Here is a 25977-nt window from a genome sequence, read left to right as displayed (position 1 = left end):
ACTTACAATTTTTAAAATGACCTTCAAATAAAGGTATAAAGATTCATCCCAGTATTCCCAGAACACTTCTGTGGGGAAAGCAGAATGATCTAGTGGAAGAAACATAATCCTCAGAACTACTTAGACTGGGGTTCAAATTCTGATGCCTTCACTTGCTAGATGTTATTACATTACTTAGTTTCTTTTAACCTTAGTTTCCTTATTTATAAAATGTTTATAATAAAAACAGATCAAATTACGTAGGGGCTACAATTACCTGTAAGATTCAACTGCACATATAAACCTAACACTATTAGGCTTATAAGACATACCCTATCCTATGTAATACATTAAACAGATGCTTCTCAAAAAAATACCATTGTTGTCTCCTTTTATCTCAACTATACCTATATACTACTACACCCTACTACACACCCTAGAAGTTTATTAATGACATAAATATGAAGTTAATGGTATTTTTTATAGGTTCAATAAGAGCAAGAAACTCATTAGAAGATACTTGCATAACCAGACCATTTTGAGTTTGCCATATTTTCCCCTAGTAGTCAGAGGAGCCGAGCCTTAGCTGCCTGAACAGCAAGCATAGTTTCTTCTTCCATCATGAGATATATCCTTTCTGATTCTCTCCCTCCACCCTCAATCCCCAATAAAAACCTCCCAATCACACTAAAATTTTCTCTGACAATTCTTCTAGCTCCACTACTAATTCCCTGTTGGTGACAAATAAGTGCTATTCATATAAAAGTATAACAAAAGAAACATACAAGATGAAATTGAAAAGAAATAACCATGGACTATATTATTTTCCACACTCACAACATTATGCATAAGACATTAAGTTTCATAAATGAAAAAAAATATTGCAGCTTGTACATCTACTATATTTAACAGTATAGCTATGTTACCAGTTTGCCACTCTGGACTATCGTTACCTACCCTTTCAGAGGTGATGAGAAAATGAAATAACATACGTAAAGATCTAGTACAAAAGTGTTGGTTCCCTTTGTTCATGTCACATTTTCCATGTTGTAAATTTTTTTTTAAAGATGTTTTTCATGTGGACCATTTTTAGTCTTTATTGAATGTGTTACAATATTGCTTCTGTTTTATGTTTTGGTTTTTTGGCTACAAGGCATGTGGGATCTTAGCTCCCCAACCAGGGATCGAACCTGCACCCCCCTGCATTGGAAGGCAAAGTCTTAACCACTGGACCGCCAGGGAAGTCCTTACCATGTTATAAATTGTCTTTATATATATGTGCATTCATATTATACTGCTTTCCTTTCAGTTCTCAATACAGTACACTCAAAAATCATGCTTGTTAAGGACCAAACAGGTATTCGTAACCATGTTCACAGCAGCATTATTCATAGTAGCCAAAAGGTGGAAGCAACCCATTCATAGACAGATCAATAGATAAACAAAATATGGTATATACATGCAATGGAATATTATTCACCCTTAATAAGGAATGAAGTTTTGATACATGCTACAACATGGATGCACTTTGAAAGCATTATGCTAAGTGAAATAAGCCAGACTCAAAAAGACAAACGCTGTATGACTCCACATATATGAGGTACCTAGAGAAAACAGAATACTTACCAGGGGCTGAGTGGAGAGAAGAATGGGTAGTTATTGTTTAGTGGGTGCAGTGTTTCAGTTTGGGATAATGAAAAAGTTCTGAAAATAGCGGTGATTGTTGTACAGTAACAATGCACTTAATGCCATTGAACTGAACACTTAAAAATGGTTAAAATGGTAAATCTTGTATGTATAGTTAACAACAATAAAAACATTTTAAAAAATCATGATTGTTAAAAGATATATATAGTAATGAAACAGTATACCTGATCTACCTTAAACTGGGTGTGGCTGGGATCTCTGAGTGAAAAACATCAAGGAGGTAAATTTCTAAGAACTGGACTTAGGATCCTAGGGGGTGCAGGAATCAGCAGATGTGAAGTTAAGAGCCACCTTTAAGATTTGACCTTTTTGGAAATACATTTTAATCCTGGGCCTATTCTCTCCAAATCACCTTGTTTCTTTTTGTCTTTTTCAACCGACATCATTCATGTTTTGCTTCCAAGAGAGGTTCAGTTTCAGTCTTTCCCCTAGTACCCTATCCTAAAAGTAAAAACCTGGATGTTCTGAGAAAGTGGTTCTCAACAGGGGGTGATTTCACAACCCAAGATGACATTTGGCAATGTCTGGAGACATTTTTTTTTTTTGCGGTACGCGGGCCTCTCACTGTTGTGGCCTCTCCTGTTGCGGAGCACAGGCTCCGGATGCGCAGGCTCAGCGGCCTTGGCCCACGGGCCCAGCGGCTCTGCGGCATGTGGGATCTTCCCGGACCGGGGCACGAACCCGTGTCCCCTGCATCGGCAGACGGACTCTCAACCACTGCGCCACCAGGGAAGCCCTGGAGACATTTTTAAGTGGTTACAATGGGGTGGAGAGCAGTGGTTGCTACTGGCATCCAGTACGTATAAGCCAAGGATGCTGGTAAACTTTGCACAAGACACAGGACAGCCTCTCACAACAAGGAAGTAACTGGCCAAAAATGCCGATAATGCTGGGTTGAGAATCTTGTTCTAAGATCCTGTTCTAAGGTTTTACTAAGTTGCTTGATTTCTGGTAGAAATTGATCATAAATTAAAAGTTACCTCCTCTGATTCCCTACTTTCTCTTTTCATTTACATCTTTTACAGGAAAAAGCAAAACTAAGCACTTATGCTAAGGGTAGGTCTTTTATTTTGTGGAAACAGGACAAGGATCAGTGGTGATGCTTTTGTGACAAGTGGGGGTAGGTGAGAGGAGGCTATTTACATTTACGCTGCCATTCTCTTCACCCTGGCCAATCCTACCCATGAAACTCTGTGCCATGGGACAAGGTGAAAAATAGACGGGGACAAGGTGTTAGGGATAGAGAAGAAGGAAAAAAAAAATCCACATGAAGCCAGTGGAAGGCAGGAGCCTATCCTATCTGGATTGGATAATTCTTCCCAGTGGCCGTTTGGATAAGAGGAAATATCTATGTCACCAAATAAAGTTGTAACCAAAAAATTTTTTAATTCAATTAAAAATTTAAATCATGGATTTTCTACAACATGCTATTTTTATGTTGTTTTATCTATTTATTTTTTGGCTGCACCTCACGGCATGTAGGATCTTAGTTCTCTGACCAGGGATTGAACCCCTGTCCCCTTCACTGGAAGCGTGGAGTCTTAACAACTGGACCACCAGGGAAGCCCAACAACATACTATTTTTAAACTCAACATACTGCTTATGATTACCTAAATCTTGCATTTCTTCTGAGGAGCAATAATCTAATGAATGCATACTACTACTGTGTCAATAACAAGAACAAATACTTTTGCTTTATTTTCCTCTTGCTATCATACTAAACAACAGACCTGCTGTAGCAAGTATAACTCATTTGGTATAATTTAAGAATTTCAAGAAATTCATTAACATTCTCAGGCCACTAGACCATTATAGTAATTCATTATTATAGTACACATTAAAATGGTGTCTTCTTACAACACTTTGGAAAACTGACAGTACACACTAAACACCAAATACATGCACACCCCATGACCCAACAACTCCACTCCCAAGTACATATTCAACAGAAATGCATATATACACTCACCAAAAGACATATATAAGAATGTTCTCCACAGCATTATTCATAATAGCCCAGAACCAGAAACCACTCAAATGCCCATCAATGGTAGAATGGATAAATTTTGTATATAATAAAAATAGATAATGAAATACTATTCAGCAATGAGAATGAATGAACTACAAATACATGCAACAATATGAATGAATCTCACTCTAGTAGGTTGAGTAATAGCCTCCTAAGATATCCAGGACTGAAGCCCTGGAACATGTAAATGTTACCGTATATGACAAAAGAGACCTTGTGGATATGATTAAATTAAGGATCTTGAGATGGGGGATTATCCTGGATTATCCAGGTGGGCCCTAAATGTAGATGTAGAGGAATATTTGACTATAGAACAAGATAAGATGATGTGATGATAAAAGCAGAAGCTTTGAACATGGAGGAAGAGCCCACAAGCGAAGGATTATAGGCAGACACTGGAAAATGAAAAAAGGACAAGGAAACAGATTTTCCACTCACAATTAACTTCCAGATTCAGGAACCAACCTCAGCTTTGGCCTAATGAAACTGATTTTGGACTTCTGATCTTCAGGACTGCAAGAGAATACGTTTGTGTTGTTTTAAATCACTCAGTTTGTGATATTTTGTTATAGTGGCATCAGGAAACCAATCACTCACAAATATAATGATGAGCAAAAAAAGAGTGTATTATGTATGACTGCATTTACATAAAATAAAAGACAGGCAAAACTGATTTTAGAAGTCAGAATAGTAGTTACTTCTGGGGAGGAAGAAGAAGATAGTGCTGAGACAGGGGCAAAAGGAGGGATTCTGGGATGTTCATAACACTCTGTTTCTTGATCTGAGAGCTGGCAAAATGAGTATGTTTAATTTGTGAAAACCCTTATTTATGTACTTATATGTATGGTATATGTAAGTTTAAAAATTGATGCCTTTTCAACACTTACCTGATAATCTGCTGAAAAAGACATATACTCAAGGAGGTGGGGGAAATACTTACTTAACAATAACTTTATTTCTCAACAACCATAAAGATTTTGTTTCTCTCTCCAAAGGATTTTAAAAATCTCAACAGACAGAATGTAATAGTTAACTGCTAAAAAATAAGCTAAGAGTAAAATACTGCTTAATTAGCTCTGTTATGCCTGCACCCTAGGACTGTAAATTACAAAAATACAAGTAAAACCACATTTTCTGAAATAACAGCAAACAGAGGAGAAAGTCAAGTACTATATACCAAATGATCAAAATGTCTTTTGGGTCTAGGATTCTTGAAACTAGTAAAAATGGTAATAACAGAAATCTCATTCCATTAATCTATATAGATCATTAAATATAAAAACAATTTATAAAACACATCAGATTTTATTGCTTGAAGAATATAGCATATGAAAATCACAAGAATGTCAAAATGAAAAGTCACTAGGATTCAAACATATAATACATTATCAGATGCAGTAAAATATTAATTAACCTGAACTCTGCATCAAAAAAAAAGTATGGAAAAATATCTAAGTTGTTTACATAAGAAACAGATATACTTAAAATAGAAAGTATAAGGATGTTACAGTACAAGTTAGAAAAGCCAACACTTATTATTTCTTAGACTAGACTACCTTTGGTACTTAAACTTTTAAAAAAACAATCCCTTCTATTTTGTCCAAATGCACTTCATGGATTCAATACCAACTTTAACTCAATACATTAAGCAAGATTCACTTAGTTGTGGCATGGAAGAAGTGTATTTAATAAATGTATGACAATATTTCACTTTTTCTAAAACTGCAAAATATAATCATTAAGAAATCTAATACTTGTAAACTTTACTTATTTAGCTCTTCAATTAAAATTGGAATCCTGGCATCTGCAATCTGTCTTTAGACCTGGTGAATATACAAATTTAAATGATTTGGCAACTGACATAGGAATTTAGATTAATTCATACTATCTTAAGTGGCTTTCCATTCTGTTTTCAAAATACAAACAATAGGCCAGTTCTTCAACACGCTGGATTCCTATAAAAATCACTACCATAGTTTATTTATTGGAACCAAGTTAAAGCTTTTCCCTTGTAATGAGCAGGTTGAAACTATGTTTCATATAGGGCTGATCAATTATGATACACTTTCTTAAACAAAACAAAACAATCATTTTTTAAAGCTCAATTACGATGGAGACAATGATGCCATTTCAAAAGGAAGCATTGGACGCTCTAGGCCATCTAGTCAAGAAATTGTAAAAGTAATGCTAAAAACAAATAATAAGTAAACTATGACTACAAGTTAAATTACAAAAAAATCCGTCTTATAGCAAGCATGCTCATTAACTTTCATTTCTTTCCCCGAGCAAAGGTTTGAATATTCATGAACCTTAGTTAAACCAATGGAACCTAAGCAATTGTTTCACAAGTTCCAATAAACATGGATGGACTAAGCAAGTAATACTATTAACAATTATTGGAGTGAAATACTAAGAATCATGACAGTCCTCAAAACGGGGCAGTCTTTGAAATGTAATAGTGTAGCTCAAGATGAATTATGCTATAATAAAACTTTAGTTTTTACCTCTACATAAAACAAAAACAAATCAAAACATAACCTACCAAATTTTACAACTACTACTGAACATACTCATCCTAGTTTTTGAATGTCTTGTTTGAGATTTTTTAAAACAAGTATATTCATCTGAGCATATATATTTAGTGCCTGTATATATACTCATTTTAAAAGACAAAAAATCCAAATACTACAGAACTGAACTCTTTGTTTTTTCACCAGCCTGATCTAATATCTACTGCATCACATAGCACCTCCCCCCCAATAATTTAAAATTCCCAATTTTTAGTTTAGTTAAAAGGGCAGAGGAAATGCAAATGAAGATTTAGAGCTTCTGTATAAATTTCACTGTATTTTTATAAACTTGAAGTTTTCTGTAACACTGTTTATTGATCAAATAAAGGACTCACTGCTATCTAAAATTTCATAAACACCATTAAAAATTCAAAATTGATATTATACTGAGCCTTAAATTTTCAATAGTTAGAAGAGACAGTTTTTACATGAATAGCACACAATAGATGAAACTTAACGGCAGACATCCCTAGAATACCAATGGCAAGTCCACCAAGATGCATACAAAATTACAGATAAGCATTTCTTTCACTGTTTTCTTGTGCAGGGAAAAACATTTATAGAGGAAATAGAAACTCAGCTGGTGAATTTCAGATATCATCATCATCTTCTTCATCCTGAGAAGATCCTGCCTGGTTGGATGCACTTGCTGAAGCAGCAGCAAGCTGTGCTTGTTGGGCAGCTTGCTGCATTTGAAGCCATTCCTGCTGGGCTAATTCTGCTTGTTGCTGTCTAGCCTAAACACAAAAAACATTAAAAAAAAATAGTAATTTTTAAAAAAACCTACAACATGCACACTTTCATAAACTCAGTCATCAAATTTGGATATTTTCCAACCATGATACAGTTGTTGTACAACAGGACAACATGAACTCTAAAAGAAAATATAATTAGAGATTGCTTCTTCTCAATTCTCTTAAGGAGAGTTTCCAAAAGTTTCCATAAAAATTTTCGATAAAAGTTTCCTTTTATGCTACATAATGGTTCAACTGAAGAACCTAAAAAAATTCAAAGAAAAATCACAACATTCACTCTTTGGTTCCTTTTCCCTGTGTTTCTCTCTCTTTTGTTTCACTAGATTCTTCTGTCCTCTCAACTCATAATTTTGACGTAAACACTTGCAATCTAAAAATTATTTCTGTGGCTTAAAAGTTCGCTAGTACAATACCTTTGTTAGGGAAAAGTACTGTACATAAATGCACTAGCTACCTTGATATTTCTTTTAAGTTTCTATCACAGTTCCCTACTCTATAGATACATCTCTTTCTTCCTCTGTCCCTCTCCCCTCTCTCTGTAAATACACACGTATATACACACAAAGAACATACCCTTCTCACACACACACTAGTGAAAATTATTTATCCAGTACTGAATTTAAGTGGGATAATTAAAATCCATTCATTTGAAATATCCTCTATAAAAACCACCACAGGGGGCTTCCCTGGTGGCGCAGAGGTTGAGAGTCCGCCTGCCGATGCAGGGGACGCGGGTTCGTACCCCGGTCTGGGAGGATCCCACGTGCCGCGGAGCGGCTGGGCCCGTGAGCTATGGCCGCTGAGCCTGCGCATCCGGAGCCTGTGCTCCGCAACGGGAAAGGCCACAACAGTGAGAGGCCCACATACCACAAAAAAAAAAAAAAAAAAAAAAAAAAAAAAAAACCACCACAGGATTTGAGAAACCAATATGCATACATATGCATTACCTGCCCTATTGCACGAGCTAAGGCTCCTTCCCAATTTAATTTCATCCATTAGCAGAAAAACCACACCAAGAAGGGAAAAATGAATCTGTTTTTGAAAAGATCATATAATTTCCCATTAGAGTTTACCAAAACAATGTTGTTTCTGTCTTTTCTCAGAATTATTCTTTAAGCCTGGCTCATACCCTCCTTTATGAACGGCCAATTGCTAGTCATCGTTTAAAACACACATCAGGGGGAAGGGTAAGCTGTGACAAAGCGAAAGAGAGGCATGGACATATATACAGTACCAAACGTAAGGTAGATAGATAGTGGGAAGCAGCCGCATAGCACAGGGAGATCAGCTCGGTGCTTTGTGACCACCTGGAAGGGTGGGATAAGGAGGGTGGGAGGGAGGGAGACGCAAGAGGGAAAGGATGGGGGAACAGATGTATATGTATGACTGACTCACTTTGTTATAAAGCAGAAACTAATAAAAAATAAAAAAAAATAAAACACACATCAGTTTTCAGTTTTTCTTGGTCCTTCTAGGTCACATTTTCTGCTCTATTTCATATTCTGTAATTCTCTATGCATTCCCATACCTATCCATTTTGTTCTCTAATTACGTGAGCATACATCTTTTTTCTCCACTAGAGTGGAGAATAGAAAATGTTTCCATATTCATTGTTGCATTCCCAACATACAGGCCCCCAGTAGTTTCTGACTGGATGAATGTTTTGTGGGAAAACAATGAGGCTCAGCATAACCTTAAGATTTTACCATGTAAATTCCTAACTTTTCTTAATAATCTGTCATGAATGTATTATCCAAACATTCCTAGGGGAGAATTACTACACTTAAAAAAAAATCATTTAGGGACTTCCCTGGTGGTGCAGTGGTTAAGAATCCACCTGCCAATGCAGGGGACATGGGTTCGAGACCTGGTCCTGAAAGATCCCACATGCCTCGGAGCAACTAAGTCTGCCTGCACTCTAGAGCCTGCGAGCCACAACTACTGAGCCCACGTGCCACAACTACTGAAGTCCGGGTGACTAGAGCCCATGCTATGCAACAAGAGAAGCCACCACAATGAGAAGCCTGTGTACTGCAATGAAGAGGAACCCCCGCTCGCCGCAACTAGAGAAAGCTGCGCTCAGCAACGAAGACCCAACACAGCCAAAAATAAATAAATAAAAATAAATAAATAAAATGAAATAAATTTGTTTAATCTGTAATTTTTTTAAAAAATCATTTAATTGTTACCAATTAAGTCTAAATTTCTCAGCCTAGAGTTCAAGACCCTCCAAATTACTGTCTGCCCCAATGTATTTCTCTAATATTCTTTCAAAACATTTGTCTTGTGCTCCAAAAAAAAAAAAACCCCTAGATAAACATAAAGTGTTTCCTAAATACACATCATACCCTCCCACTTTTGCTACCTTTACTCATGCTGATAGTCATTCTATTTGAAATCTGATTTTCACCTACTGAAATTCCACTCTTCCTTCAAGTCAAACTGAAATACCAGTTTCTCCATTAAGTTTGTTCCTGATTCCTTCCAGTATCATTCAGGGTCTAATTAGGAGATAGAAGTTACACTAGTCAGGGAAATAGAAAGAATGTCATATAAAAGATTATTAACCAAGTATAAAGGTGGTAACTAGGTAACTGAAAAGGCAACAAATGAACACTAAGATATGTGGGTGGAAACTACAGGAAGCAGCCACCAACCCTAAAACTGGGAGAAACAAGGGAAGAGGCTGGGATTTTTAAAACTTGGAAGCTTAGAGGTGCAACCCATGGAAATGAAACTCAGACTTCTGAAGAAGGGGCATAAATTGGCTGGTACTACTACCATCTCTGAGCTTAGAGGAAGGCCTCAAGGTTTGAGACCCAAATCCTTGAGGAAGGGGATGCATGTTCAGGCTGCTTCTGTATTAGAGAAACTACAAACCAGATTCAGTTCCCACTACAGGAAAAAAATGATGCAGCCAGGGTGAAGCATTGCTGGGTTGCTCAAAGAAACTTGAAGCCAACTGAAAGTAAAAGAAAGGAACATGTGCCTTCTTCTACCCAGCCCTGTAATCTCCCTCTAGAGCCCCCTATTGGCAGCACAGTCTAAAGGAAGTCAGCTAGAAAACAGAAACGGTTTGCAGAGTACTGGGCCCCGTCTCAAAGCGGAACATAGAAAGGAGGGTTTCACGCTGAGATAATTGCTTAGTAACTGGCACACTCCTATATCATTAAAATCTAATGTGATATCTCTGTACTTGGGGATCTCTTTAAATCTTCCTTATGAGACTAGTCAACCTCATAATACAGTTGTTAATATACCTATATTATACCTTCCCTACAAGACAAAAACGTTTTTTGTATTTGTTTAGGAAATTAAAGACCAGGTATTCTAGTAACTACTTCTACCCATTTTTATAAAGAAATATAGAAAATATTTCCATAACACACAGGCATGTTTACTTTTATGGCAGGAATACCCAGAGTTCAAAATAGACTAAGAACGCTTCACAGAAAATACTTGAAAATGGTAGGGCAAACCAAATATATCGATTTAATCAACTCAATAACACCTACTTTGTGGCCTAATCAACTATAAATAGATACATTGTGGCACAGAAAAGATAATTCAAATAATTTCAAGTCTCTGCACAGGTCTTATTGCAAAGTTGTTTTATCTTGTAGTTTGCTCAATGATCTACAAAGACATGTACTGGTTACACTAAAAATTTAACTGACTTTTAGGTATCATCACCCCATATCAGCACCCATACTTTTCTCTCTGAACATAAAAGCATTCCAGTGTCTTTAAAATCAATGTTGATTGGTAAATATTATTTGTATTCATTTCCACAAATTAAAAATTTCAGTGTATTTATTCTGCTTTCTTTTTTTCCCTTTTGCTTCTCACCCAATCCATCCCAAGTATTTTCCTTCTAAAATGGAAGAGTGAAAGAGAAGTAAGTAGGCATATACTTCCTAATTCACTTCTTCTGGAGATTTTCATTGTGTTTTAAGTTTCCCACTTCCACACACTAAAATAACTCATTTATAATTTACAGCTAACTTTAATCCCAACATATTAGAGATTACCTCCTTTTCAAATATTTGCTGCTAACAGTGAAAGATAGCTTCAAATGAGGCTGCTATTGTGTTGGCATATAAAATAAAGTCTAAATGATTAAGTGAAATGAAAGTTATGAAAATATGTTATAATAATTTATCAGTTCCTTTTATATTTAAGACTAAAGTAGTTTATACTCTAGGAAAAAAAGTACTAAGTGGCTGCTATAATTTTACTTCTCTTCTGATTTTTCTCACAATAGCAAAGAAATACTACGGTATTTTCACCCATAGGTCAGGGCAAGAAAGAAGGGAGATAAGGGGGAAAAAAACAAAACAAAATAGATGACAAGGGTAGAGAGCTGAAGACAGATATGGCAGTCAGTCAGTTATTTTTCATTCATCTTTTTGCCCTAGAAATGATAAAGCATGTTCATTTCACTTAAAAGTTCCAAAATAAATTTAAGCAAACAAAATGGTGGCTAGAGCATTAGCACAGTATAGTAGAAAGAGCACAGGTTTTGGAGTCAAAAGGTACTTACTCTTTCATTTGTTTAAGTCAATCCTTCCCAGTACTAAGCTTCATAATGATAGGAACCATGTCTCTTTTTTATACTGTTAGAAGCCTAGCACCTAACACTGTATCTGGTAAATAGTGAAGACTTTAATAAATATTTGGAGAACAAATGATCTGATCTCACGCAAGCTTGTCTATCTCTGAGTCCGTTTCTTAAGGCGTAAATGGGTATAGCAAAATTTGTATTACTCATTAAGAACTCTGTAAAGTATATAAAGTATTTAGCAGAGCATCATTTTCCTTTTATCAAATATTTCCTTTGGCACCCTGTAGGTGATCTGCAATAGTAGAGACTCAATAAATAATAGCCATTAGCTTTTTTTTTTAAAGACGTCTTGCTATTTCATGCCTTTTTTTTTTTAAATGAATAAATTTATTTATTTATGGCTGTGTTGGGTCTTCGTGGCTGTACGCGGGCTTTCTCTAGTCTAGCTGCACGCGGGCTTTCTCTAGTTGCAGTGAGTGGGGGCTACTTTTCATTGCAGGGCATGGGCTTCTCACTGCAGTGGCTTCTCTTGTTGCAGGGCACAGGCTCTACGCGCACGGGCTTCAGTAGCTGTGGCACATGGGCTCAGTAGTTGTGGCTCGCAGACTCTAGAGCGCAGGCTCAGTAGTTGTGGTGCACGGGCTTAGTTGCTCTGCAGCATGTGGGATCTTCCTGGACCAGGGCTCGAACTCATGTCCCCTGCTTTGGCAGGCAGATTCTTAACCACTGAACCACCAGGGAAGTCTGCCATTAGCTTTAAAAAAAAATTATCACTCCTCATTTGGTACCTCATATTCATATGGATTATAACACTGTTTGCATGTGCTCATGCCTGCCTCAAAGGCTTTTCCACTTTAGCACCTATTTCATAGGTTGCTGTGAGGATTAAATGAAATAATACTGGTAAATTACTTGGCAACATGATTAACACATGTTTAGAACTCAAATGCTGGTAAGCTTTTATCTTCCTTATTAGTTCAAATGGTATCTGCTGTCTAGTGCTTGATAACACTTAAAATTCAAATGCTTTTAAATATAAACCAAAACTGGTTGTTATGACTGCAAAGAGATCAGTTATGGTACTAATCTGGAAGAGATGACCTAAAATGGTATTTCCCAGTTCTAATGGTAATTACAGTAACTGGTAGCAATTCTTATTCTATTCAAACCAAACCTGTCTTTCAATTTCAAATGAGAAGCCAGAACTTTGTAGGGAAAAAACAACATCACCTTCTCCCCTCTTTTTTTTAAAATAATGAATAGGTTCTTTAACCTCCTCGAACCTCAGAATTGTAATCTGGAAGATCAAGGTTGAAGTAAATGATTTTCTAAAGTCTCTTCCACCCCTAGAGTTCTGTGCTTCCTGGACTTACCAACCCAACTCAGTTATCCATTCAACAAATAGTTACTGAATACTCCCCCTGTGCTAGTTACCATGTTAGGTGGATGCTAGAGATACAACTAATAATGGGTCCTGCCCTCAGAGAGCTTACAGACTAATGGTAGGGACAGACATTTATAAATGACCATACAGCTCTATTCCCATGATGAAATAAGTATCTCTATGGAACTGAAACACTCCATATTTTACATCCTTTTTGCCATAGAACCACCTCTGGCCCAATGATTTAGGTCTAACTTTCAAGATCTTCCCACTGGAAAGTCAGTCAAATGCTTTATTTCAAAAAAGTATTTACATATAGACAGTTTGCTTGAGCAATCTGAGCATTTTAGTAGTACCCAAAAATGGAATGGATTATTTTTTAAGCTGTTATCATACATTTTCAAGTTCATAATTCCTTGCCCCTACCTTTGCAGGGTAGGTGGGGAGGAGGTACAGAGAAGAGAAAGTAAAAATACCGTTAAGGTACCTCAGCCCCAGCCGATAAATTTTGCCTTGAACAGTGATTTGCATTCTTAATAATCAGGTTATTAAGCTCTCAGTCTTACGTGGAGTAAATATTCAGTCACATTCAAGAATCACTGTACTCTGTAACTGTCTTCTCCCCAGCTTCAAGGAACCTGGTAGAGAAGAAGGAAACGCCAATTTTTCTCTCTCAATTTCTTCCTCTTGTTCTTGCCCTACATACCTGTAAGTATTCTAGGCGTTGCATCCCATGCCTGAGTGGAAAGGAATGATGGAAAGCTTTTTGGTGTTGGTCTTTGCCATCAGCATGGGGTATGTGTGCATACTGGTTGTAGTGTCTACTCACTCCATGTGAAAGCTGTGCTCTGTGGGCTTCTGCATCCCCTTATCCTCATCCCTAGGTATTTTTATTAGGTAATAAATGCTGCCAGCCTTTGTTGCCTCTGCTATAACACCAAGGAATAGTGAACCATGGGGAGAACACGAGGGGTGAGATATACTATAGCAGTCATCTTTGGAAAATATGATCTTCCACAGAGGATGGCTCCGAAATGTGTTACAGAGCTTGCTTCTATTTTGCCACCAAGGGGACATGGAAGGGAATGAAGAAGGTACCCAGGATTCTAAGGATGGGCCAAAGCAGGCCCCGAAGATGGTACAGAAATAACATTGGTGAAATTCTAAGAGGCTAGCCACAAATTCCATTCAGTCCCAGCTCCCTGTGGTCCCCTCCTTCCTTAAAAAATAAAGGGATATTAGTACTTGTTGCTAATCCTTCACAGACTGGACATTAGAACTGTGACAAGCAAGAAAGGAGAAAAGTTTTCTCCCTTTCTCTGCTCCACTGGCCCTTCGAAGTTTTTAAGATTAGAATGTTTTAAAGGTGTATTAAAGACCTAATTTAGGGCTTCCCTGGTGGCGCAGTGGTTGAGAGTCCGCCTGCCGATGTAGGGGATGTGGGTTTGTGCCCCGGTCCGGGAAGATCCCACATGCCACGGAGCGGCTGGGCCCATGAGCCATGGCCGCTGAGCCTGCGCGTCTGGAGCCTGTGCTCTGCAACGGGAGAGGCCACGACAGTGAGAGGCCCGCGTACCGTAAGAAAAAAAAAAAAAAAAAAAAGACCTAATTTAACTACAAAGTAGATGTTAATCAGATTTTTCTTATATGTCATTCATCTAAAAATTTGATACAATATTTTCTCACCAGTCTATCATTTTAAATCTTAAGAATGTTTAGGTATACTTTTCATGCTTTTAAATGGCCATTCTGCCTGAAAAAACATCAAAATAAAATCTCAGTAGTTATTTGGAGTTGTTCTCCTCAGAAAACAGGCTGTTGCAAATATTTGCTTTTATATAAAGTAAAAAACTAGCCAGACCTAACATCAGACTCTATGATCAAACAATCAGCCACAGAAAGAAAATTTTGGGGGTACGTATGTTGACTAAGGAAATAGTTTTAGAAACCAGTATGATTTTGGTTAGCAAAAAGGGTCAGATTCAGATGAAAATAATTTAAAACGCGTTACTTACTTTTGCAAATAATTCCTGTTGCTGTCTCAATAACTCTTCTTCAGGAATGCCAAGGTTTTCCAAACGAGAACTGGCCTTTCTTCTTTTTAATGCTACTGTCTTGCATTCTTGTAAGACTTCTTTTACTTCACTGATGTAAGAGCCAAAGCCTAAACTTTCTAGTGCTGGGGAAATGAAAATATGAAAACATGAAAAAGTGGTAAAACACAACTTTTTCTCTCACCTATGGAACATTAAGTTTGGTGAGGGTTTTGGGCTGGGGGTTGGAGGGGAAGGTTGTTGCTTTCTAATAATTTTACCTATTCTATAGCTGCACAACAATCATTGGTATGGCTAAGACAAAATATTTTATCAAACTTTATTAATATTAGATGGCAAATTAGTTAAAACTTAAGGAACATTTCAAGGCACTGGCCTTCACTTTTCCTTTTCTTTCTAATTTTTTAAAATCCAAAGCATTTCCTGGAGGAAAAAAAAAAGTCCAATGTAAGAACATGTGGTTTTAGTAAGAAAACATTTTTCCTATACCACTCATAGTAAATCAACCATTAAGACATCACTTTCTCAAAGAATACAAAAAAAGCAAATATTTGGAATATATTTGTTAATAAAACATATTTTGTACCATTTGGCTTAGAAAAAGTAGGCTGGTAACACATGCTCTTTCAGCAGGATAAGATGAAAGAATAGATAAGTTCTTTTGTCTAATATACCAGCAGGAAACTAGTATTTTTAGCAAAGACACTCAAACTGCCAAGTTTAAGAAATACTGGTGGAAAGAGCTTATGAAATTCAGCATTTATATTCAACCAAAGTTTCCCTTGAAAATAAAACTTAACAGGAAACACTATAAAAATATTTAAAGTGACATGGCAGAAAAACTGGGATAAAGGAAGACTATAAGGATAGAAGAAACATTAACAAAATATTCTCTCCCTTTATTTTTTCACATTTAGAAAGAAAAATTTGTAAGAAAAAAAGGCCTTCTGTAATCCAGAAAGACAAAGCATAAAATTTCCTTTTGGCTCACGGTATTTAAGATTATATAGTTTTCTAAATGTTAAGGCCCCAAAATCATATTTTGCTTTCTAAGCCACTGATGAAATATAGGTGGTGAAAAACACAGTAAATGAACTTAAGTTAGTTCAGCAGTTCTTACAGTCTTTCAACAACTATGATGAGCCAGACTCCCTCAGTAAAGATGCCCTAAGTTCCAACTTTAGGAATTTGCTCTTCAAGGAGAATACCAAATATACCTTTAAAATTTACATTCCCATATAAGCTGTGGTTTTTAAGGCATTTTGAATGACTTACAACTTTAATTACTTCATATATTAAGCTGTTTTCATCAACCGTCTTTAGAAATAATGTGATGCCAAAAAGCAGACTATTACTTGAATTTTAATTAACTTACAGACCCTCCCCTTGCCTCCCAAAATTTCAATAAGACATTATTCTTATTCTGAGTTCTGTTTACCAAATTAACCACCACCTAATCCCTGGCCTCAAGGAGTTTGGAGTATAGTAGGAAATTAGGCAACCTGAATTTTTTACTTGAATTGACAGACATTATTTTTTAAGTGTCAATGCTAGAAGCCAAAGTTTTAACTTTTCTCTCTCTCTCTCTTTTTTTAAAAATAAATTTATTTATTTGGGGCTGCATTGGGTCTTCGTTGCTGCGCGCGGGCTTTCTCTAGTTGCGGCGAGCAGGGGCTACTCTTTTTTTTTTGGCTGCATTGGGTCTTTGTTGCTGCGCGTGGGCTTTTCTCTAGTTGCGGCGAGCGGGGGTTACTCTTCGTTGCGGTGCGCGGGCTTCTCATTGGGCGGCTTCTCTTGTTTCAGAGCACCAGCTCTAGGCACGCAAGCTTCAGTAGTTGTGGCACTCAGGCTCAGTAGTTGTGGCGCACGGGCTTAGTTGCTCCACGGCACGTGGGACCTTCCTGGACCAGGGCTCGAACCCGTGTCCCCTGCATTGGCAGGTGGATTCTTAACCACTGCGCCACCAGGGAAGCCCCAAGCAGGGGCTACTCTTCATTGCTGTGTGCAGGCTTCTCATTGCGGTGGCTGCTCTTGTTACAGAGCACAGGCTCTGGGCGCGCAGGCTTCAGTAGTTGTGGCTCACGGGCTCTAGAGCGCAGGCTCAGTAACTGTGGTACACGGGCTTAGTTGCTCCGCAGCACGTGGAATCTTTCAGGACCAGGGCTCGAACCTGTGTCCCCTGCATTGGCAGGCGGATTCTTAACCACTGTGCCACCAGGGAAATCCCTCTTTTCTCTTTTTTAAAGGCACAAGCATAGTAGTGCATTTTCAATAATACTGGCTGGAGACAGTACCAAAAGAAATCAGTAAATGATTTAAGGTGTCCCACCACATTCTAAAGAAAAGTCTTATTTTCTTATTCTAAAGAAAAGTCTTGGGCTTCCCTGGTGGCTTCCCACGCCACAACTACTGAGCCTGCATGCCTATAGCCCGTGCTCCACAACAAGAGAAGCCACCGCAATGAGAAGCCCATGCACTGCAAAGAAGAGTAGCCCCCACTCGCTGCAACTAAAAGAAGGCCCGAGCACAGCAACGAAGACCAAACGCAGCCAAAAAGAGAAAAACAAATACCATATGCAGCCAAAAATTTTTAAAAATTAAATAAATAAATTTTAAAAAGAAAAGTCTTATTTCCTTAGCCCTACAACAAGGTTCTCCAGGATCTAGCCCCACTTACCTTCCCAGCTTTATTTCTGCCATTAAATCCCTGCATACTTTGTTAAAGCTGACCGCTCAATGTTTCCCAACAGGCACCAGTTTCCCACATTCGTGTTGACAGTAATTCATTCAAGGCCTGGATCAAAATATATCTTCAAATTAAGCTTGCCTGATCCTCCTAGACAGACGTAATCTCCCCCTTTTGAAATAAGATAGACTAGAATTTGGAACTTGGTTGTCACGGTATTTGTATAACCTTGGATATGTTGCTTAATATCTCTAAGCTTCAATTTTCCATCTCTAAAATGAAAACAGCATCTATTTCATAACATCTTCCTACAACCAGAAGCACTATAGTGGTTAAGCTTGCAGCCCCACAGGGACTGACTCCCAACTCTGCCTCATATTAGCTGTGTGAGTCAGGGTAAGTTCCTTCACCTCTGTTCCTCTAAAACAAGAATAACAGTACCTACATCTTATCAGATCAGGTTGCTGTGAAGAAAAAATGAATATAAACAAAGAGCTAAGAACAGAGGCTGGCCCATAGAAGGAGCAAAATTAAGTATTCACTATTATATTTTTAATACTTTAAGGATTGTGGGAATCAACAAGTGATTAACCTAAGGCATTTAACAACACAGTGTCTAACATGTAAGAGTCCCTTAACTTGGACATATTATTCATCTTTTTTTTTTTAATTCATCTTTTTGTTGTTGTTGCTCAGAAAACATTTATTCTAGTTTGATGACACTTAGTCAAGTTGTGGTTCTGAAAGCAAAGCAAAAACAGTATTAGGGGAAATTTAGGGTGGACACATTTCTTAGAGATAGTTTATAATTCTACCATTTCGGAAAGAGCAATAATTTTACTGAAAATATTTAATTTAAAAAACATCACCCAAGAACTACTATGACTTTCCAGATGGGGAAAGCAAGCCCCTGGGAGGGCGAGAGCCCAGTCGGGCAGCTACTGGGAGAGGGGCTGGGTGCCACTGATATTTGTGGCCTCACTCAGCAGGCCAACTGCCCCCTCCCTGAGGCCACTCAGAAGTCACTGGGTGGGGAAGGGGCGTTCAAGAGGTAAACATGATTCCAGCAGGGGACAGCCCCAAGGTCCCAAGGGAGGGCTGGTAGGGCAACGGCTGCCTGGACAGGCATCATCTTCACATGATGACATGAGAAGGCTCAACGTGAAGACCTCCTTCCAGCTCCTGTGTGAGCGAGAGTAGATTCAGAAAACTGCCGCTACGTGGCAGCAGTCACGGTTTTACTGTTCACCAGCTTCCCAGTTGAAGGGTTGTCAGGGCACACAGGTGCACACGGCCACAAAACACGGCATCTTCTCAAATAATTTCTAGAACATGATATAGCACAGCCCCAGCCTCTCCAGCAGGAGACTTCGCTACAGTTTAGGGTAATATTCTGATGATGCGGGGCTTCCTGCAGCTCCCCAGTCACCTTCCATGAGTCGGGGGGAATCATCTAAATGGACCCCGCTTCCCGGAGCAGAGGCCTAGTCGTCGCACTGCACTTCCGCCCGGAGCTCCTTGGTGTCGTAGTTGGCCAGCATCGCCAGCAGCTGCTGCTGCAGGGCCTCACTGCCCATGACCAGCATGGTCAGGTGCACGGCGTCTGTCCATTCCAGGCGCCTGACGAGGCAGTGGCTTCGTTAAAGAGCTTCTGCTGCTCGGGAGGTGGCAGCTCCATTATGATCTGAGGAACTGGCTTAAACTGTCCACTTGTCATCCAAGCGCCTAACAAACCCCCGACGGCCCCCCCAACGGCTAGTCCTGGTGGCTCGCCCACCAAACCACCAATGAAGGCCACGGCCCCTGTGACCAGGCCGCCCCTCCCGGAGTGCTTGATGGCCCCCCGCATTTTCCTCTCCTCTGAGACGGAGCACAGGAGCCTCATGATGTCCTCCCCCGCGATGGGCATCGCAGTAGACCTGCGGAGGCGGCGCCGCCAGGTCACAGGCTGGCAGGCGCGGGGACTTTTTTTATTCATCTTTTCTCTTACATTTAAGAGTATGCTAGTAAGTATACAGGGCCTAAATAAATGTATAGCTATGCATTTTCACACCATTAAATTCAAGCTGAACAAGTATATTAAATTTACAAAATTAACAAATCAATACACTTGAGAGAACTCTTCAAAATGTCATGAATCACTAGACTAGACATTAAAAACTTCAATCCAATCTACCTTAAACCATGGAGGGCTTGGGTTAAAAATTTAAAAACAGAAACAAAAAACTCACTTTTAAAAACATGTAAGGTTGAGAACACTGTTTTCAAAAAAAAAAAAACTGCAAGTCAGTCCAAGGTTAATATTTAATATTATTGAAAGAGCTATACTCTCAATGCTGAGTACAAACACTGTACTATCAATAAAATGGTTCAACAGGAGAAGCCATAAATTTAATTTCAAAACTGCATTGACTTTAATCCTACTTTTAAACACATTTTGGCTAACAGATATGAGTAACTGGATACAGCATTTTCTAAACGGGGATATTTTACATCATCTGTTATCATGTAGTAATAATATCCCCATTTTACATAAAGGAGAATCTTAAAGGATAAGGAAAATGGCTCCTAAGCAGGGCCATCAGTTAACAGTTGTGCAAGTGGTTCAGTGCACAACAGCAGCATATCTGAGGAGAGTCATTCATATTGTAAACATCATAGATTTGTATGCTTATTATAGCACTTTTTCTGGCAGAAGGTAGTAAATGTTTTTAAGGAAAGAGTGTCTCAATAGCCATTCATGATAAAAACTCTCCAGAAAGTGGGCATAGAGGAAACCTACCTCAACATAGTAAAGGCCATATATGACAAACCCACAGCAAACGTCATTCTCAATGGTGGAAAACTGAAAGCATTTCCTGTAAGATCAGGAACAAGACAAGGGTGTCCACTCTCGTCACTATTATTCAACATAGTTTTGGAAGTCCTAGCCATGGCAATCAGAGAAGAAAAAGAAAAAAAAGGAATCCAAATTGGAAATGAAGAAGTAAAACTGTCACTGTTTGCAGATGACATGATACTATACATAGAAAATCCTAAAGATGCCACCAGAAAACTACTAGAGCAAATCAATGAATTCAGTAAAGTTGCAGGATACAAAATTAATACACGGAAGGAGTGCTTTTTTCTAATTTGTACAAAGGGATTTTATGGACTATTGATGGCCCTTGTGCTAAGGATCTCAGAGTAAAAGCCAAAAAAATAAATTAAATAAATAATAATATATATATTTTAAAATTTGTGGATAAAACACCTATCACTTGTTTCTCAGAGGTCTGTCTGCTACCCTCTGCCATCTATCTTAAAACTGTACCCAGAAAAGTGCATGGCATATTAAGGAAAAAAAAAAAAAAAACATTTAGCATGTTTTTTTTTCAATTTGAAAGACAGATATTAAGACAACTACTTAAAAAAAAAGGTAAAAATGTCCACCCAACAATTTTAATACAGTAGTATCTTATATTTTACCAAAAATGATGTACTCCTCAAAAGTTTTGTTATAATATGAATTTGTGTGAATTACTTTATACTTCAAATGCATAATGCATGCTTTTCATTTGAAAAAACTAAACTATAAAAAATAGCATTCTCTAATTTCTCTATTTTCTTTTGTTTGTATGTTAGGCGATGGAGGTATGGAGGTGATGTAGTTAACTTAAAATACATTAAGAGGATGTAGGCCAAAGTGACTTCTTGGCTTACTGGCCTGACAAAGACCCTTAAGAATCATGCCCTCTATGGTATCACCACTCGTGGGAATCTGGGACAACAATGAGAGACGGATGGCAGAGCAAGAATCAAATATCATTCATCTTTATATCCTTAGCAGTATCTAGTACAGTGCCAAGTACACAGTAGTATTCAAAAGTAACTGCTGGGTGGCAGAAGGAAAACAAAAACAAAAGACATCAGTTTTAAAGAAAACAGTAAAATCCTAACTTGAAAAGCACCTGATTATGTGATAAATTGTGCAATGTAAATTAATGTCCCTTCAGAAAAAAATTTCAGTATGGATGATTATTTAGGCAATACAATATCATTCTTATTATTATTACAACTTCTCTGCAATCACTCAGATCCTCTGATTTCAAAACTACTCCACATCCACTTTCCAAAACAGACTGTGGTTTAGGCTTTAGAGCAAGATTCTCAAAGTGTGGTCCATGGACTTGTGCCAGAAATGCCTGTAATGGTCTGCAATGAGTTAAGTACAGAAATTCAAAGTAAGCATTTTAAGAACCTTCACAGCAAAACTGTAACTATGTGAAGTGATGGCTGTGTTAACTAATTTTATTGTGGTAATTATTTCATAATATATACACACATCAAATCATTACATTGTAAATCTTAAACTTACACAATGCTACATGTCAATTATACTTCAAAAAGCTGGGGAAAAAAAAAGAAACTTCATAGCAATTTCACAAAGTAATTTTATTTCAATTGAATGCATATCAAAAAATTTCATTTTGTTTTTCTAGTGATCCACTTTTTTTGTATTTTACCAAAGTACCAGTGTGAGAGGGATTATAATTTTTTTTTTTTAAGTTCTTCAACATAGAGCTTGGAGCAACACAACTGCTGAAGAAGTGAATCCTCGGAGACTTTTTCAAACTTTCACTACTTTCAGTTACTATTCTCAAAAACATGAGGAAAAAAAAATGTAGCAAGAGATTTAAAATGCAGAAATAAAATAATATCACTTAAAATATTCTTATTTACACTTTGGCTTTACAAATGGCATCATGATGTAAGGTTAAACATAACAGACTTTCAGCTTTATATTTCAATCAGTATCACTATAAAGTTTTTAAATTATTATTTATTGTAGCATATTTCATGTACATTTCTCAATCCTGACAGATTCTCAGTAATTGCTAATTATACCTGAAACCATTAAGTATTATTTATACATAAATGGGGAAACCTTAGTTAACAGATTTGCCTAAGGCCAGACTTTCCAGTACAGAACCTGCAGCTCCTAATTCTCAATGTCAATTCTTTCCATAATGCAACAGAACATGTTAGTACTCATTTAAAGATATGTGTTCACAGAAACCCAGCAACGAAATAAAAGGAACACCTTATAAGCTTAGAACTCCCTCTGTTGTGTGTATGTGATCTTCAAAGTCCATGTTCTTAAACTAAAAATAAGCAAAATATTAAGATAATTTTTAAAAACTTTAACTAGGTTATATAATTTCAGATTTACTGGCAATAAAATTATTTTAACTCCTGCATGCATTTTACAGAACTGCCTCAAATGCTTAATTTGCCCTGACAAGGTAAAGCAAAGTGGCAAGTGAACAAGTGAAATGTTCTGAAGCAAAGTTTAATTCATTAAACTTATTACTAAAAAAATCCAAACTTCAACATGTGAAAATCAAACCACTTTAAAACGTACATTATTCCACTTGGCTATATCTTACATTCTTAAATAATCAACATTGACAGAACAGCATAAAAAATGTCATACCCAGCTTTCTAGAGTTAGTCTATAAACACAGACTTTAAACACCTAAAAAAATACACACCTTAAGGATTTCTTTTAAAAAATTTTAATCACTCAAGACAAAAGTTTCTTTAAATGATTAAGCAATATGATATCAATATGAGATTATAAATGTATAAAATCTATTCCCCTAACTGGGGAGGATTTGGGGCTAAAATGTAGGTCCTTATCCACTTAACAAAGGCAATGTTAAAAGAAAAAAAAATGTAAATTTATATGGCTGTAGCAGGTTAATGCGTGATTTTTTTAAATTAATAAATCATCCTCAGTACACAAGGAAAATGCTTTCACTTGAACTTTTTGACTCATATGTTAAACTGAATTTAGCATATTCCAAAGTTGAGCTGTTTAGCATACTGTTCACTACAGCTGCACTCTTCTTCCATCATGTCAATCAGAAATCTAAATATATCCTAGAAAAGAATAAACTCTACCCAAGAAGACAGATTGTAATGTGTTTTTAGATTTTTGGAATGATCCCCACTTCTGTGGTGTAAACAAATGTTTAGGCAGATCCTTTTGAAATCTTTTGCAATTTTCATTAAAAAGACAATGTTGATAAAAGATCATTTTTCTCTTTTATGAGTTGTAAAAGGTAATTACAGCTATTTGTGTTGGATAATCTTGTGAAAGACTTGTGACAACTGCATATACAATGTAAAAATAAAAACACAAGAGGAAACATAGACAACTTGGCTTTCATTTTACTTCAGAGTGCACCAAACAAGTAGAAGAAAACACTAGCTTTAAAATCAAATATACTTCTTCCTAGGGATTTTTTTTCTCCTTATGTACTGAAATGGAAATGGCAGAGTATGTTTTAAATCTACCTCCTACACATCATTAAGGATCAAAAATGAATCATTTAATCCTTTTGTCAATATTGACCATAAAATATTGCATATGGTGAATATGAGCAGATGTGTCCTCTACTTCAGAATAACAGGGAAGTGACCTTTTAAAAAGTTAAATTTTAAAAATAAAATGGTAGACAACCGCCTGTCTACCAAAATTAAATTAACCATGATTTTTTTCTGACTTCAAAAGCAATCAAGAAATTGTTAGAATTTTAATTGGGTTATTATAAAAAGCAAGTTAGCACCTCAAATAGAATGCAACCTTTTCATAAGAGTATATGTACAAGTCACAGAACGTGCTTCCCAAAACATGACTAGTAAATGTCTCCCCATCCCTGAAACAAACCATCAGAATATGGTCCCCCAAAGCCCTATTAATTGAACTAAATTGTTTCCAAGATGAGAGAAGAAACTGTTAAACTTTCAGAACTGCTGTTCAATAAAAGCTGAAGCGTTTACATCTAAATGGGGATGACAGAAGGAAACAAGTGGGAAATATTCCATGAAAAACATCTCTCACAATCTTTCAACCCAAGCTTTAAAAATCTGTCTCCATGGAACAAAGCAAGCTACAGAAAAAAGGAAGAAAGTAAGAAAGGAGGGGAAGAAAGATGAAAGAACACTGCCCCTTTTCTTACAGAATTGAACTGGAGTGCTTTGGCAACTTGTTGATGAACGTTAGGACCATGAAACCATTTTTAAAGCAGAAAATATACTCTCTCTATCCAACACTAATAAACTTTACAACGTTGAACATGCACGTTAAGAATATTTTTACTCGTGTTTTGAAAATTCATCTTTTCCTCTACACTGGTGAAAAGCTCGGGTGGGGAAGGGGTACCCTTTCCACTCATGCTTGAACTTCCGGTCTGAATTCTAATTCTCCAAGGCAGAACTTCTGGGTTCCTCTCTCAGTTGTCATGATCTAGGTTCCACTTTAGGCAGGCACTTTCTCAGTTGTCACGTCTAGCTTCCACTTCAGGTAGGCAAAATTCTTGTTGCTTGGGCTTACCTGGCTGTAAATTGAGATCGCTGCTGCTACCTTATTTGGGGGGATGTTAGCTGACCTAATCGTTTGCAATCCTTACCTGCATTCGCTGTTTGAAAAGGACCACGAGAATATTACACAGGGATTTTAAGGCACCGGCTGCCTCTATGCCCGCGCAGCTTTTTCAGTTATCAGTACTAACCAGGGGACAGGACTGAAGGCTTTGACATGAACGGGTCACGCGATTAGCACTGTGTCCCCGGCCCCTCTTTGAAACAAAATCCCACACATACCACTTACCTTGTATGACGTGCTCTGGCGAGATGGTCTTCTTTTCCGATTTATTGCAAATTTCATTGGCTTCGGAAGATATAAGGTGAATGAATTCAGTGCAGCAGTTCACCACCAGCTCCCGGGCATCGTTGGCCACCCGGACATTGGGGAGAGTCTCTTTGATCATCTTATTGATAGCAGCTCTGGGTATAGTGAGATCATCATCGTTTCCAGATGAGGAAGCCATCGTACCTTCCTATCTCTCGCGCCCCGACTTTGAAAACTCCCCCAGTTCTGGTCCACTGCTCCACGAAGATTTTTCAAAAGGCTGCCCTCGGAGAGCAATCCGGGGGGCGCTCTGAGTAGAGGGTGCAGAAAATTAAGGGGCGAGGGGTTGGCTCGAGAGGGCGTGGAACACCCGCGTATGTGAAAGATTCAGGGCGAGGCTGGGAGCAAATTTGGGGGGGGGGGGGGCTGAGGATTCTGGGGACAGCACTGCCCAGGTCGGAGAGGGGAAGGCTAGATGGTCCGGAAATCTGAGCACTGGAGAACCCCCTTCGTGTCTCCTCTGAGGGGCGTGCGCTGTCGCCTAACCGTTCCCCAACGGCGCCGGAGCAG

General features: G+C 37.8%; 1 protein-coding gene and 1 pseudogene across 2 annotated transcripts; both read right to left on the bottom strand.

The window, feature by feature from the left end:
* Window positions 1-6876: 6876 nt before the first annotated feature.
* DR1 (down-regulator of transcription 1) lies at window positions 6877-25606 on the bottom strand (the record flags this gene model as incomplete). The annotated part of the gene is made up of 3 exons (XM_079697137.1): window positions 6877-7023; window positions 15005-15168; window positions 25387-25606. 3 exons carry the CDS (start codon window positions 25604-25606, stop codon window positions 6877-6879), a joined length of 531 nt encoding a protein of 176 aa, XP_079553263.1.
* On the bottom strand, window positions 19214-19707 carry LOC307047944 (protein C19orf12 homolog; annotated as a pseudogene). The gene has a single exon. The product of its transcript is annotated as a protein C19orf12 homolog (transcript).
* Window positions 25607-25977: the final 371 nt, after the last annotated feature.

This window comes from Hyperoodon ampullatus, assembly GCF_949752795.1.
Source record: "Hyperoodon ampullatus genome assembly, chromosome: 2".
Lineage (NCBI taxonomy): Eukaryota > Metazoa > Chordata > Mammalia > Artiodactyla > Ziphiidae > Hyperoodon > Hyperoodon ampullatus.
The sequence above is the reverse complement of the archived record's forward strand: the minus strand, read 5'-3'. Positions and strand labels throughout refer to the sequence as shown.